Source organism: Orycteropus afer, unplaced genomic scaffold (assembly GCF_000298275.1).
Source record: "Orycteropus afer afer isolate SDZICR_OR568_19922 unplaced genomic scaffold, OryAfe1.0 scaffold00199, whole genome shotgun sequence".
Classification (NCBI taxonomy): domain Eukaryota; kingdom Metazoa; phylum Chordata; class Mammalia; order Tubulidentata; family Orycteropodidae; genus Orycteropus; species Orycteropus afer.
The window spans coordinates 6,139,776-6,153,895 of NW_006921786.1; the positions used below are offsets into that span (position 1 = coordinate 6,139,776).

General features: G+C 38.7%; 1 protein-coding gene across 1 annotated transcript in view; it reads left to right on the forward strand.

Moving 5' to 3' along the window:
* ARHGAP44 (Rho GTPase activating protein 44) overlaps positions 1-14,120 on the forward strand; it is a 294,933-nt gene that overhangs the window by 213,092 nt on the left and 67,721 nt on the right. The window contains exon 8 of the mRNA XM_042781948.1: positions 10,681-10,749. Within this exon, the coding sequence (XP_042637882.1) occupies positions 10,681-10,749 (69 nt within the window). The remainder of the gene's footprint in view (positions 1-10,680; positions 10,750-14,120) is intronic.

Here is a 14,120-nt window from a genome sequence, read left to right on the forward strand (position 1 = left end):
AAAAAAAAAAAAAAGAACTTAATAGATTCCTGTTACATATTTCCTTTACATGAGTAAAGGTCCCACAGCCCATCTGATTTATTTTGAAGGAGACATCCTCCACTCCAAGGTTAAAAACATTTTTTCCTTTTGTTTTTTTCTAGTACTTCCCCTTCTCCTATTTTATGCATGTTAACACTTGACATTTATTTTGTGTGTGATGTGAAGTAGAGGTTTATTTTTGTTTTTGTTCAGATGGATAGCCAATTATGCCATAAACTACCATTTATTTAAAAAGCCACTTTTCCCTGAAGTGAAATCCTACTATTTTTGAATCCTCAGATTTATTCCTGGATGTCTGTGTTTCGTTAACCTATTTATTTATTCCTGGCCAGTGTTGTACAATTTCTATTATAAAGGTTGTATAGCAAATGCAGTATTTAGTAAGGTAACCTCTACTCTTTCTCTTGGTTATCTTGGCTACTCTATGATATCTATTCTATGAACTTTACAATCTTCATATCCAGTTAATAAAACCATACATTGTGCTCTGACTCACTGCCATTGAGTTGGATCCGACTCATAACAACCCCTCCTTGGGTTTTCAAGGTGGTATCACTACAGAAGTAGATTGCCCAAACTTCCTTCTGGGGAGTAGCTGGTGGGTTTGAACCGCCAGCCTTCTGATTAGCAGTCAAATGCCTTAGGCACTATGCCTGCAGAGCTCCCACATTGTGCTCTTGGCAGTCTTATTTGTGTGCTGATCTAATCCTCTTGAGAACATTCACTGCTTTTGTTGTTCAAGTTCTCTTCTGACGCTTTTCTTATTTCTACATCATCAGTTGCTAATTTTTCTAAATCCACCTTGGTCTTTCTTTCTCCTTTCTGGGTTTCCTTTATGGGTTACTTTCCCTTTTATCATCATGGTTTGGTTTTCCTCAGCAGTTAAGACAAGTCTTTAGGATCAAAAATTTTGGCAAACCAGCAGTTAAAATCTTATGGGCAGAACGTGAACAAGCTGTCAATCTGCATCTTCTTTGTTGAAGCAAAGAAAGGACCAAGCAGAGCTTTCCCAATCTTTGGGACTGAGTGAGCTAAGAAAGAAACCCAAGAAAACCAAGTTGTGATGGGGTCCATGAGAGAGATGGAACCTGCTAGGACCTCAGGGAGGTGAGCTGCCTGCACTATATCAGGAGTCGATCAAAACCCATCTTTGCTTCTATACTTCAAAAAGAGAAAAGCCCCACTCTTTACAACTGGTATCTACTTTTTCTTTTCATCCAAGGTCCCCTATAAGAGAATCTTGGATCAATACATCTAAGTAGATATAAGTAGATGGAAATTTTTTTTGATAGGGAAGAAAGTAAGAAAGAACCTATCATCATTGAAGGAAAAATGGAGACAATGTTGTTAGTTACCATATATAGTTGTTGGTTCTTACTCATGATGATCTTATGTATAACAAAACAAAACATTGCCCATTTCTGCACCATCTTCGTGATCATCTGTGTGTTTGAGTGTATTGTTGCAGCTATTGTGTCAGTCCATCTCTTTGAGGATTTCCCTCATTTTCACTACCCTCTATTTTACCAAACATGATGTCACGGCTATAAAAAGCAAGTCAAAATCTCTCCAGCGTCATTTCCAAAATTGATTTGTTTATTCTTCTGGTAGTCCACATACTAGTCAGTATTCTTTAGCAGTACCAAAATCTGAACACATCAATCCTTCTGTCTGTTGTTATGGTGGTGGTGGTGATGGTGGTGGTGGTGGTGGGGAGTTCTGGGACCCTGAGTGAGGGTCCTTGCCTTCTACTGAAAAAGAATTGAACAGGAGAGGCAAAATGAACTGAAGTTTGTTTTTTTTTAAAAAAAAAAAAAAAGGAGAGGTGTGGGGGTGGCAAAGGAGAGATGGAGAGGGGCTTCCTACTATGCTAGCTTCCAGTCTGTCTGTGAACAAAGGGTTTCTGAGGGCTGTGGAGGGTTTCAGGTGAGAAAAAGGCATCATCTTTATTCATGAAATAGGCAGAGATCTCTGGGAAAGAAGTGGGGTTATGAAGATCAGATGTGCACACAGCAAGTAGTCAAGATGGATTCCACCACAAAGACTGTCAGAACAAAGATGGACCCCATCACAAAGGCTGTTGGGATGCTTGACATGACTTACTTTAGGATGTTGCACATGCATGATTTCTCTGGACCATAGTTCAAGTCCCAGTGAGGGACTCTTGTTCTTGACTGCCTCTGGTGGAAGGTCACTTTGCCGGTCATATTGAATTTTACTGTGCATCCTCTGTACCTGGTAAGGAACTTCAAGGACAACCCAGGAGGTTTATCAGCATTTTTCAACTGGTCAAGTATGTAGGCCTTTTGAAATGTGCCCCCCTTGTCTTGCTTGTTAATTGCATGCAGTTCTCTGGCACCAGCAGCAAGAATACTGAATCAGAGGCTATTTGATTCAGCCATCCAATTCCCTACCTGTCTCATGTCTTCATTTTTCATTATGAAAAATTCATGTGAGCCAGTTGAAAACACCATGGCTTGGGTCAGATGTACCTTAGCCATCAAAAATATCTTTGTTTCCTAAAACATTGAGAAGAGGTCTTTTGCAGCAGATTTGCCTAACGAAATACATTGTTTATTTCTTCACTGCCACTTCCTTGAATGTTGATTGCTGACCCAAGTAGAATAAAGTAATTGACAATATTAATTTGCTCACCATTTATATTGATGTTGTTTATCAGTTGAGTTGTGAAGACTTTTATTTTCTTCATGTTCAGCCATGATCCTTACTGAAGGCTTCGTCAGTAGGTGCTTTGTTTGTCTTCATTTTCAGCAAGGAAGACTGTGTTATTTGCAAATTGCAGCTTGTTGGTGAGTCTTTATCCAATCTTGATGCTTCATTCTTCTTCATATAGTCCAGCTTCTCAGATTATTTGTTCAGCATACAGACTGAATAAGTCAAGTGAAAAGATGCAGCCTTGCTACATACATTTTTCAATTTTGAACCATGCACTGTCCTCTTTTTCTGTTTGAACAACTGGCTCTAGATCCCTGTACAGGTTTCACATGAGCAGAATTAAGTGAAAAACAAGGTTCCAGAAACTGACAGACTACCAATGGAGATGCTTCAACACATGAATGCAATGCTATAAGCACTTACTCATCCATGTCAAGAAATTGGGAAGACAGCTACCTGGCCAACCAAATGGAAGAGATCTATATTTGTGCTTCTTACAAAGAAAGGTGATTAAATGAAATGTGGAAATTACTGAATAATATCACTAATATCACAAGCTAACAAAATTTTGCTGAAGACAATTTAAAAATGATTGTAGCTGTATATCTACAGGGAATTTCCAGAAATTCAAGCTGGATTCAGAAGATGTTGGATAAGTGGTATCATTGCTGTTGTCGGATGGATCTTAGCCTAAAGCAGAGAATAATAAAAAGATACTCACGTGTGTTTTATCAATACATAAGGGCATTCTATTGTATGCATCATATAACAAATTATAGATAACATTTGGAAGAATGGGAATTCTGGAACACTTTATTGTGCTCATGTGGAACTTGAACATGGATCAAGAGCTATTAGTTGAAATTATAAAGAAGCTAATGATTGTACAATGAATCCACCTGACAAGTGCAGTATCAATTTTGTTTTAATTCAAAGTGTAGTCAAAGCATGACTACAGCTCTAGGGTTTTAACTGGAAGGTAATACTTTCTCCTTACACCTTTCCTGCTTTGAGATGCTGTGTCCCTCCATCCCATTCCTTATATTCTTACCCTTACTCCACCCAGGTTGTTATCTGTCTTGCTTAGCATGCTACTCTTTATCCTTCCCTCTTTCTCTCCCCACCCCACCTTTTTAATTTATGTCTTTCCTTTTCCATCTTATTCTTCTCTAATGTATAATCTTCAGTTTTTGAAAACCAAACTTGAATCCAGGAAAGATGGCAACTGGAATGTAGGTGTCTAACTCTCTTTGCCCTCTTCACAATCAACTTAAATGAGCACATATTATAAAAATAGGGACTTTATCTGCATCAACCCTGGAATTAGGTGAAAGGGTCATCACCTTGCCACTTAATACGGTACTGTCTAGTCAGATGAAAAGACAACATGTAGTCTTGATTCACAATTTGTCTTGTTACAAAATTATTTTTATGTCATGGTAAGTAAGTAAATGAGATCCTGGCAGAGTCTATTTCTATCCTATAATTTGGAAAGCTGTGGTATAGTTAAGGAACACTTAGATTACCCTTCTGCCAGAATAATCTACCCCATAAAATCTAAGAGCAAGCACTGCTACACCAAATAGGAAGCTAGCTTCCAATGGCATAGATTTTCCTGACACATTGCTGGGTGCTTACCTGACATGTCAGGCAGAGCACCACTAGTAAGCTGGACAGAGCATTCTTGTTTACCCAGAATGCAGGATAGGACACATTATAAGCAGAAAGATGCTCCCTGGCTGCTGATTTTACCACATTTGGAGAAATAGTAGTTGTGCAGAAGTGCAGTTGACTGCAAGCATCTATGGCTGCAATTTGCTCCCCAAGTTCCACAGGCTGCTGAGCCACCAAGCTTATATCAAACAGAACTTAGGTTCTCTGAGGACTCTATCAAAATGAACAGTAAGGGACAAGAAAGAAACTCCTACTATTTGTTTTTTTAAACAAAATTCTGAATACTTTTCCAAGTTAAAAAGTAATAATAAACTACTCAAGAATTAAAAGACTGTTGAAAAATATTTGTTAACAGTAACAACAAATTTTAGACAAGATATCATGGTGTTCCATATAAAATTCAAGGAAATATGGACCCTGGGAAACATAGGTAAAAGTGAGATAAAATCACCAAATAAGAAAGAAAGGAAATTCAGTAAGATTGTAAATTATTATTACTCTGTTCAAATGCCATCATGAAATTTCTCTTAGTAAAAGAAAAGAAATGACACTGCAGAATATTGAACCAACGAAGTAGAGAAAAGCTTCAGATTTTTTTTTTTTAAGAAGTTTAAGGGAAAACCTAAAGAGGGATGAAAAGAATGAGAGCAAAGATGGTAAATACTGAAGATAGACTATGCAATGCCAAATATACATTACTGGAGATTCTCCAAAAATACATATATATATATACATATATATATATATGTCTGTGTGTGTGTGTGTGTGTGTGTGTATGATGAGAATTGTAAGATAACATTGGCTTGCATCAAAGATCTGCATCTTAAATCTGTGAAACTGAAAATCAAAGATTTTGCTTTGTACCAAGAAAAATTATTGAAAAGATCATTATTTACAAATGTCTTGAGAAATTTTTAACAATAGAAATGTTTAAAACCCTACTATAAAATCATGACATGTAAGCTAGTTATAAAATATTGTTGAGGAAATCTGAGAAGGCTTTATGATATACGGAAGAGTCAATATTATGAAAGTTAGAATTTACCAAAATAATTTGGTTAGAACTGCTATGGTGGTATAAACAGTTAAGAATTTGGCTACTAATTGAAAGGTTGGTGGTATGAATCCATCCAGAAATACTTCAGAAAGTCCTGGCAATCTGCTCCTGAAAGATCACAGTCATTGAGAGTATGCAGTGCAGTCATACTCTGAAACACACAGGATCTCTGTGAGTCAGAATTGACTTGATAAATGTAATGAATTTTGGCTAATTATTACAAATTGAATTACTCTCTCTTAAAATGTAGCAAACAGTTACATGATTTAAAGTTAGGTACTATAGATAGGTATTACGGATAATACTGCAAAGAATGGGACTTCTAGAACACTGAATTGTGAATGTGGAACCTGTACCTGAACCAAGAGGCAGTTAGTTATTAGAGGAGAACAAGGGGATACTGTATGGTTTAAAATCTGGTAATGTGTGCATCAGGGTTGTATCCTTTTGCCGCACTTATTTAGCCTGTTTGCTGAACAATAATCCAAGAAGCTGGACTATACAAAGAAGAACAAAGCATTAAGATTAGAGGAGGATTCATTAACAAGTTTGCTTGCTGAAAATGAAGAGGACTTGACTGACTTACTGATGAAGATCAAAGATTACAGTCTGCAGTATGAATTACACCTAAACATAAAAGAAAATTACTCACAGCTGGACCAATAAGCAACATCATGATAAATGGAGAAGATATTGAAGTTGACAAAGATTTCATTTTACTTGAATCCATTCAACTTCCATGGAAGCAGCAGTCAAGAAATCAAAAGACATATTACATCAGGAAAATCTGCTGCAAAAGACCTCTTTAAATCTGTTTTGGTTACCTAGTGCTGCTCTGACAAGAATATACCACAAATGTGAATGGCTTGAAGAAACAGGAGTATATTCTGTTACAGTTTGGAGGCTTTAAGTCTGAGTTTAAAGTGCCAGGTTCTAGGGACGGGGTGAAAGCCCCTCAACCTTGGGTTGCAGCTCTGCCTCCTGCTCCCAGACCACTGAAGCTAGAGGCATCTCTTCATGCAGGCCGCTATTGGCTGTTGAGGCTGACAAGCCCAAGGTTGACAAGGCACAGTCCTGATGTTACCAAATCACACAGCAGGCCATTAATTCAAGGCCATTAAAAGTCCCAAGATCAGCAGAGCATGGCAGACTGCTGAACAATGACTCAGCTACATGCAGGGTTCAAGTGTGCCATCAGCTAGAAACCATTCTCCAAGGCTTCTCCTTACATACAGGAAGCAGACCACATCCCTAGGGCAGCTTCTCAGCTGCTCACTGTAGATTCCACCATGGAGTTGATTACCAGTCTCATCATGGGGAATACTACATCCAGCTGTCCAGCCACTCAACCAGGCCCAGCCAAGTTGACACACAGACTTTACCACTGTAAAAGTGTTAAAAAGCAAAGATGTCCTTTGAGGACTAAGGTGAACCTGACCCAAGCCGTAGTATTTTAATTTGTCTCATATGTATGCATAAGCTGGACAATAGATAAAGAAGACCAAAGAAGAATTGATGCCTTTGAAATGTGGTATTGGCAAAGAATATTGAAAATACCATGGACTGCCAGAAGAACAAACAAATCTGTCTTAGAAGAAGTGTAGCGAGAATACTCTTTAGAAGGGAAGATGTTTTGGCCATGTTATCAGAAGGGACCAGTCCCTGGAGAAGGTCATCATGCTTGGTAAAGTAGAGCGTCAGTGAAAAAGAGGAAGACCCTCAACGAGATGGCTTGGCACAGTAGCTGTGACACTGGGTTCAAACAGCGATGATTGTGAGGATGGTGCAGGACTGGGCAGCATTTTGTTTTATTGTACACAGGGTTGCTATAAGTCAGGACTGACTCAACAGCACCCAACAACACAACTATTTCAAGAACAAATAGATCCGGGGACTGCAAGGGAACCTGCCTTTTCCAACATTGACACTAAGAATAAGGGATAAAGATATAAAGTCTTATAAATATGAATCAAGGTAAACACAGACTCACACAATAGTAATAACAATTATAAAAGAACAAATACAAAGCAAAAAAAAAAAAAAAAACATTGCCATTGAGTTGTATCTGACACATAGCAACCCCTCCTTGAGTTTCTGAGGCAGTATCACTACGGAAGCAGATTGACCAACCTTCCTTATGAAGAGTGGCTGGTGGGTTTGAACCACCAGCCTTCTGGTTAGCAGTCAAAAGAAAAAAAGAGTAAATAGATCTGTAAAAATTAAATAAGCCATTCCAGCCAAAAGAAAACACAAGTATATGAAATGTTTCACCTGATGAAGGTGACATTTCTAATGCATAGAGATAATCTCTATTTACGAATGATTCTGGGACATTTGATTAATACTTTGAAAAAAAATAAAAGTTTTCTATCTCATACCCACTGCTGTGGAGTTGATTCTAATCAATGGCTACCCCTTCTGTTACAGAGTAGAACTGCTCCTTAGGGTTTTGCTGTTGTTGTCATTGTCATTTTGGGCTTTGTTGTTTATGGAAACAGATTCCAAGGCCTTTCTTCTACTGTGACACTGGGTGGGTTCGACCTACCAACCTGTATTTTAGGTTAGTAATTGAGCAAAAAACACAGATTACTGCTCATAGTATAAATGGTGATCTTTCCAATGGATATTTGGCAATATATGTCAAAAGCCTTAATTTCCCAATTTATGATTCTAATTTTTTTTAATGTAACTAATGAGTTATGTAATCAGGAATGATTTTCAACTACAGAATTTATCATAGGAAATAATCGGTAGCTGGGTGAAAACATGTATAAACATATGTTTATTCAGTTATTGCTTATAATAGGCAAAAACAGGAAACAGTGTGTAACAATGATGACAACAGTCCATCCATATAATAAAATATCACGTTACCATTAGAATGTATGTGTATCTGAGGGTAAATAAGCTACAACACACTCTGGACCACCTTTAAGTAAGGAGATCAATCAAAAACATACATGACTGTTTAGAAAAGAAATGAGCAAATATCAAATTATTTATAGAGGTTCTTTCTGTGTGGTGGATATACAGATGAATTTGGTTATTTACTTTATATTTTTCTGAGTGGATTAGTTGCATAATCAGAAAGCAAATGAAGTTTTTTTGGGGGGGGGAGCAAACTCTAGTGATTACTGTTAAAAGTTTAGTCCTCTATTGAAGAAAATTTTCTAATGATTTATGTACAGGAAACTTGATTTACACTCTCCACTTTTATTTCTTATTTGTGTTGTGCATTATTTGGAATCCCTGTTGTTAACATAATGCAATGCAGTTGTACTTTTGAAAAATCCCTTTTGTCTTTTAAGGTCACATGTGTACCGAAAGTCTGTATTTTCTGACATCTCTGTGAGAAACTCAAATGCTGAGATGTTGATGGTATATTTGATTTGACATTTAGTCTTCAGGGACCCCTTCCTTTCCTCTGTCTGCTTAGCTGTTTTTATCACTCATCTATTTTTCCATAACATGAAATATCCCCCTCACCACCACCAGGCTGGTGATGGACTTTCCTGAGCAGAGATTGGGGGAGGGGAAAATGGCAGACAGGGCTGATACCCGACAAAACATCTTTCTCTTTAGTCTTTGTTTGACTTAGTAACCCTACAAGGCATACATTTCAGGGATATTTTCGTGAAAGGGAGCTGTAAGGGGTCTTAAAGTCTGTTTTGTTCGTTTGGGAATTCACCATCTCTGGCCGTTTTCTGATCTGATTTTTCATTAAATTGTTATTAAGACCCTACTCTGCTAAATGCTTTTGAGACACTGGTGAATAAGAAAGATAAATCCTCAACTATTGGCACCTATTCCTTGGAAATTGGAAATTCAGCACTTACGTAAGAGAGTTAGGTGAGAATTCCATAGAACATTGTGCCTGACACCTGGACTGCACTCAACGAGAATGTCTGTTAACGAAGGTTAACTTATGTTTCTCTTTCTTTTTTCTCTGACACTGGACCAAACACAGTGGTGTCTAATCTTTGAGGGAAACTCTCCAGAGTCCAAATTTCCCCCTTTGACTCTTTGACTTGGTTCTTCTGTTGCCTGTGTCTGAGAACTGTAATGATCTCTCCAGACATTTTCAAGAATACTGGAAAAAGAAACAGATTGTTCCAATATCTCCCGGTTTTCTGTTTTTTTTTCCCTAATTTGGAGTAAGCTTAATTGGCAGTTAGAGGGGCTGAGACTATGGCAACAGCTATAAAAGCTTGATATTTCATGAAACAGGCTCTTCCTGAATGAGTAGCTGCTGGCTGCTTTAATTCAGTCAACATCTAGTGTACTTTCTTGTTCTTGTGTTTATATCAACTTGAACATATAACCAACCATCTTCTTACCTTGACATCTCTTCTAAGGATCCTGCCTCAGGCCACCAAACAGGGAGGAGCTATAAAGATCATATTATCTCCCACCCTACTCCTTTATATAGATGAACACACAGGCTCAGAGATGTGCTAAAAAATATGATTTGAAACAGACTGTACATCCTGCTTGAAATGTGCTGTTATTATATGTGCTATGGGTGATTCTGTGCAACTAATAACTGTTCTCTTCTGAGGAGAAGACACCAGATTCAGATGCAGCATGGGGCCCTTGTTGAATGATCCCTTGTAGAGCTAAATGGCAAGGGCTATTAGATTTGTGTGTGATATTGGATGAGCCCAAAGTTGGCCAAGGTTTGAGTCAGCAATCCTTTCTCAGATTATCTACCTGTCTTATCCATTCTTCCCTTCAACTGGTGCATTTCCATCTCTCTTCCATATGCTTGGGATTGGCCAATTTGGTAATGAGATTGAAAGAGAGCAAAGCACTGGAATGATTGAAGAGAAGAAATGGCAGCAGGAGAAGAAGAGCAGCAATACCATTGATAACTAGGAGGTTGCTTTAAACTAGTGGTGCAAGCTATAGAGATATGTGGAAATACATTGCACATCATCTTCCCACACCAACTTCCCTAACTCTAGATGTGGCCTATGAGTGAAAATCTCTGGGAAACTCCTGGCATAGATGTTCATTTCACACTTACTCATTCTCTAGAGTTGCAGTTGGGAAACAGGTGAAGGCCCATGGGAAAAATTTATAATGGGTCAGGTATGATTGGAACTGAGATTAATCAATTGTTTAATTCTTTCTTTTTTTAATTTAACTTTCTCCTATGATATCTGAATTCCTGTATTACCCACACTCTATTATTGTATGTTTTACCTCATTGTTTATTTTACCTTCCACAGGACCAGCTCTCAGCTGACATGTACAGTTTTGTGGCCAAAGAAATTGACTATGCAAACTACTTTCAGAAGGTAAGATCCAGAAGGGTGGTGAGACTGCTCAAAGATTATGTTCTGTGGTGAAGCAGAACGGGAACATGGGCATGTACATAGGGGTGCCTTGGTTGAGCATATCACAGAAAAAGGTGAGACTTTGACCTTTCTCCTTGTATGGTTTTCTCCTGAAACCTAAGAGTAATACCCAACTCCATCTCTGAGGATTCTTGCAACTCTGTTCTGTGCCAGTGGTTCTCAAGGAGGCAATTTTGTTCCTTCCCCCAGGGGACATTGGGCAATATATGGAAACATTTTTAGTTGTCACAACTAGGGAGATGTCACTGGCATCTAATGGGTAGAGGCCAAGGATGCTGACGAACATCTTGCAGTGCACGTGACCACAAAAGCCCCTACCACAAAGAATTATCCAGCTCAAAATGTCAGTAGTGCAGAGGTGGGGAAATGCTAATCAGTGATAATGAGGAACTGGTGAAGAAAGGGAAAATAATCCCCTGTAAAGAACATGTTTGATTTTTATCTAGCTTTTTGCTAGAGATAGTGACAAGTAGTAGGTAAAGGATGGTTGATGTGGCTTATTTGCCTGCCTCTCATCAATGAAAGCAGATTGAGAGAGCAGAGAAACAGTTAGTCATCCACGCCTGAAAAATCTAGTCTAAATATGTCGGACAGGAGCCTATACTGAGATAAGTGCAAGACAAGTCAAAAGAAACTTTTAGGAGCACAATTAAAATTAAAAAAAAAAAAAAAAAGGAATAGATCTAAAACTCTTCTTTATAGTGAGGGAAGTAATAGAATAAAGAGAAGATAAAAACAAAACCAAACCTGTTACCATTGACTTGATTCCAACTCTTAGTGACCCTCTAGGACAGACTAGAACTACCCCATTGGAGTTCCAAGGCTATAATCTTTATGGAAGCAGACTTTCACACCTTTCTTCCACAGAGTGGCTAACCTTTAAGTTAGCAGCCGACCATTGTGCTACTAAAGACAAGACGAAAGAGTCACAAAGAAGACTTCCTGAAAAGTTTAAAATGCCTTGCAGAGTGTGGTAGAAGTGTTTTGGGCTATTATTAGTCCTCTCAGATTTTCATTAGTGATCTGTGAGCAGCTGATAAGCATTTACTTGATATGCAGACTTAGAAAGTTTGTTTTAAAATAGTACTATTTAGAAAAAAATTATTGTGATTTGGGTGAAAATTTACAGAGCAAATTCATTTTCCATACAGCAGTTCACATACACGTTGTCTCATGACATTGACTGCAATTTCCCACAATGCAGCAGCTCTCTTCCCACTTCCTCCCCACAGTTACCTCTTCCCCGTGTCCTTCCGTCCCATGCACTCCTGCCCCCAAGCTGTTTCCCTGTGCATTCACAGCCCTTCTATTCTTCCATGACTGATCTTTCCAAGGAGTATATCTACCTAATGTAAACAGTCAGCTCATATGTCTGTCTTTTGTGTGGCTGGGAGCCACAGGAGTGAGTTCAGTTCCAGCCCTGAATGACAGCTAAGGGCCATAGTCTCAGTGGTTCCACCAGGCTCTATCAGAGCAGCAAACATGGTCCTTTTTTTTAAAAAAAAAAAAAATGATTTTGAGTTTTGTTCCACATTGTTTTCCCACTCTATCTGGGATCTCCTACATAGATTAAAATAGTGCTATTTTTTCAAGAATGATACGTATTTGAATGTAATATGTAATTTTAGTGATCCTAAAACTAATGGAAACTTTGACATTCTGATTTTTATTAGGATTTTTATCATTTGTATACCATTTGTTTTCCTATTCTTGTTTTTAAATCTCCAGATTGTTTTACTTTTGTCCTAGATGAAGATAATAGTATCTTTCCCCATATCAAACCTTCTCCCACTTCCTCCACATAGTTATCTCTTCCCCTGTGTCTTTACCTCCATGCATTCCTACCCTTCATCTGTCTCCCTGTGCATACACAGCCCTTCTATTCTCCCATGATTGTTCACACTAAGGAGTGTATCTACCTAGTGTAAATGTTCACCTCATATGCCTGTCTTTTGCTTGACTGAAGCCACAGATATGGGTTCAATTCCAGACCTGAAGAACAGCTAGGGGCCATAGTTTCAGTGGTTCCATCAGGCTCGATCAGACCAGCAAACCTGGTCCCCCCTTTTTTTTTTTCAATGATTGTGAGTTTTGTTCCACATTGTTCTCCCACTCTATCCAGGATCTCCTACATAGATCCCCCTCTGAGTAGTTGACAGTGGTAGCCAGGCACCATCTAGTTCTTCTGGTCTCATAGTTGTACAGGCTGAGGATCACATTGTGTACCAGTCACTTGGACTAATTATTTTCATAAATATTTAGTTTTTTTCATTCTTCTTTGCATTGGACAAGGAGAGACCCATCATTGCATCTAGATGGCTGCTTGCAAGCTTTTAAGATCCCAGTCACTACTCACCAAAGTGTTTTTGTTGTTGTTAGGTGCCGTCAAGTCATTTCTGACTCATAGCAACCCCATGCACAGCAGAATAAAACACTGCCCGATCCCACACCAGCTCGATGATCCCTGCTATATTTGAGCCCATCATCGCAGCCACCGTGTCAATCCATCTTGTTGAAGGCCTTCCTCTCTTCCGTCTACCCTACACCCTACCAAGCATGACATCCTTCTTCAGGGAATGGTCCCTTCTGACAACATGACCAAAGTAGGTGAGATGAAGTCTGGCCATTGTCACTTCCAAAGAGCATTTTGAGTGCACTTCCTCCAGAACAGATCTGTTAGTTCTTTTAGCAGTCCATGGTATTTTCAGCATTCTTCACCAGCACCATAACTCAAAAGCATCAACTCTTCTTCAATCTTCCTTATTCATTGTCCAGCTCTCATATGCATACCAGGTGATTGGAAATATCATGGCTTGTGTCAGGCACACCTCAGTCCTCAAGGAGATAGCCTTGCTCGTCAGCACTTGAAACAATTCTTTCGCGCTTGACCTTCCCATTGCTACACGTTATCTAGTGCCCTGACTGCTGCTTCCATTGGCATCGATTGTAGAACCAAGCAATGTGAATTCTTTGACAACTTCAATCTTCTCTCCATTTATTTGTGATGCTGCTCATTGGTCCGGTTGTCAGGATTTATGTTTTCTTTATATTGAGACATAATCCATACTGCAGACTGTATTCTTCAAACTTCATCAGTAAGTGTCTCAAGTCATCCTCACTTTCAGCAAGCAGAGTTGTATCGTCTGCGTACCTCAGGTTGTTAATGATTCTTCCTCCAATCCTGATGCCACGTTTTTCTTCATATAGTCCAATTTCTCGGATTATTTGCTCAGCATATAGATTGAATAAGTGTGGGGAAAGGATACAACCCTGACACACTTCCTTCTTGATTTTAAACCATGTAGTGTCCC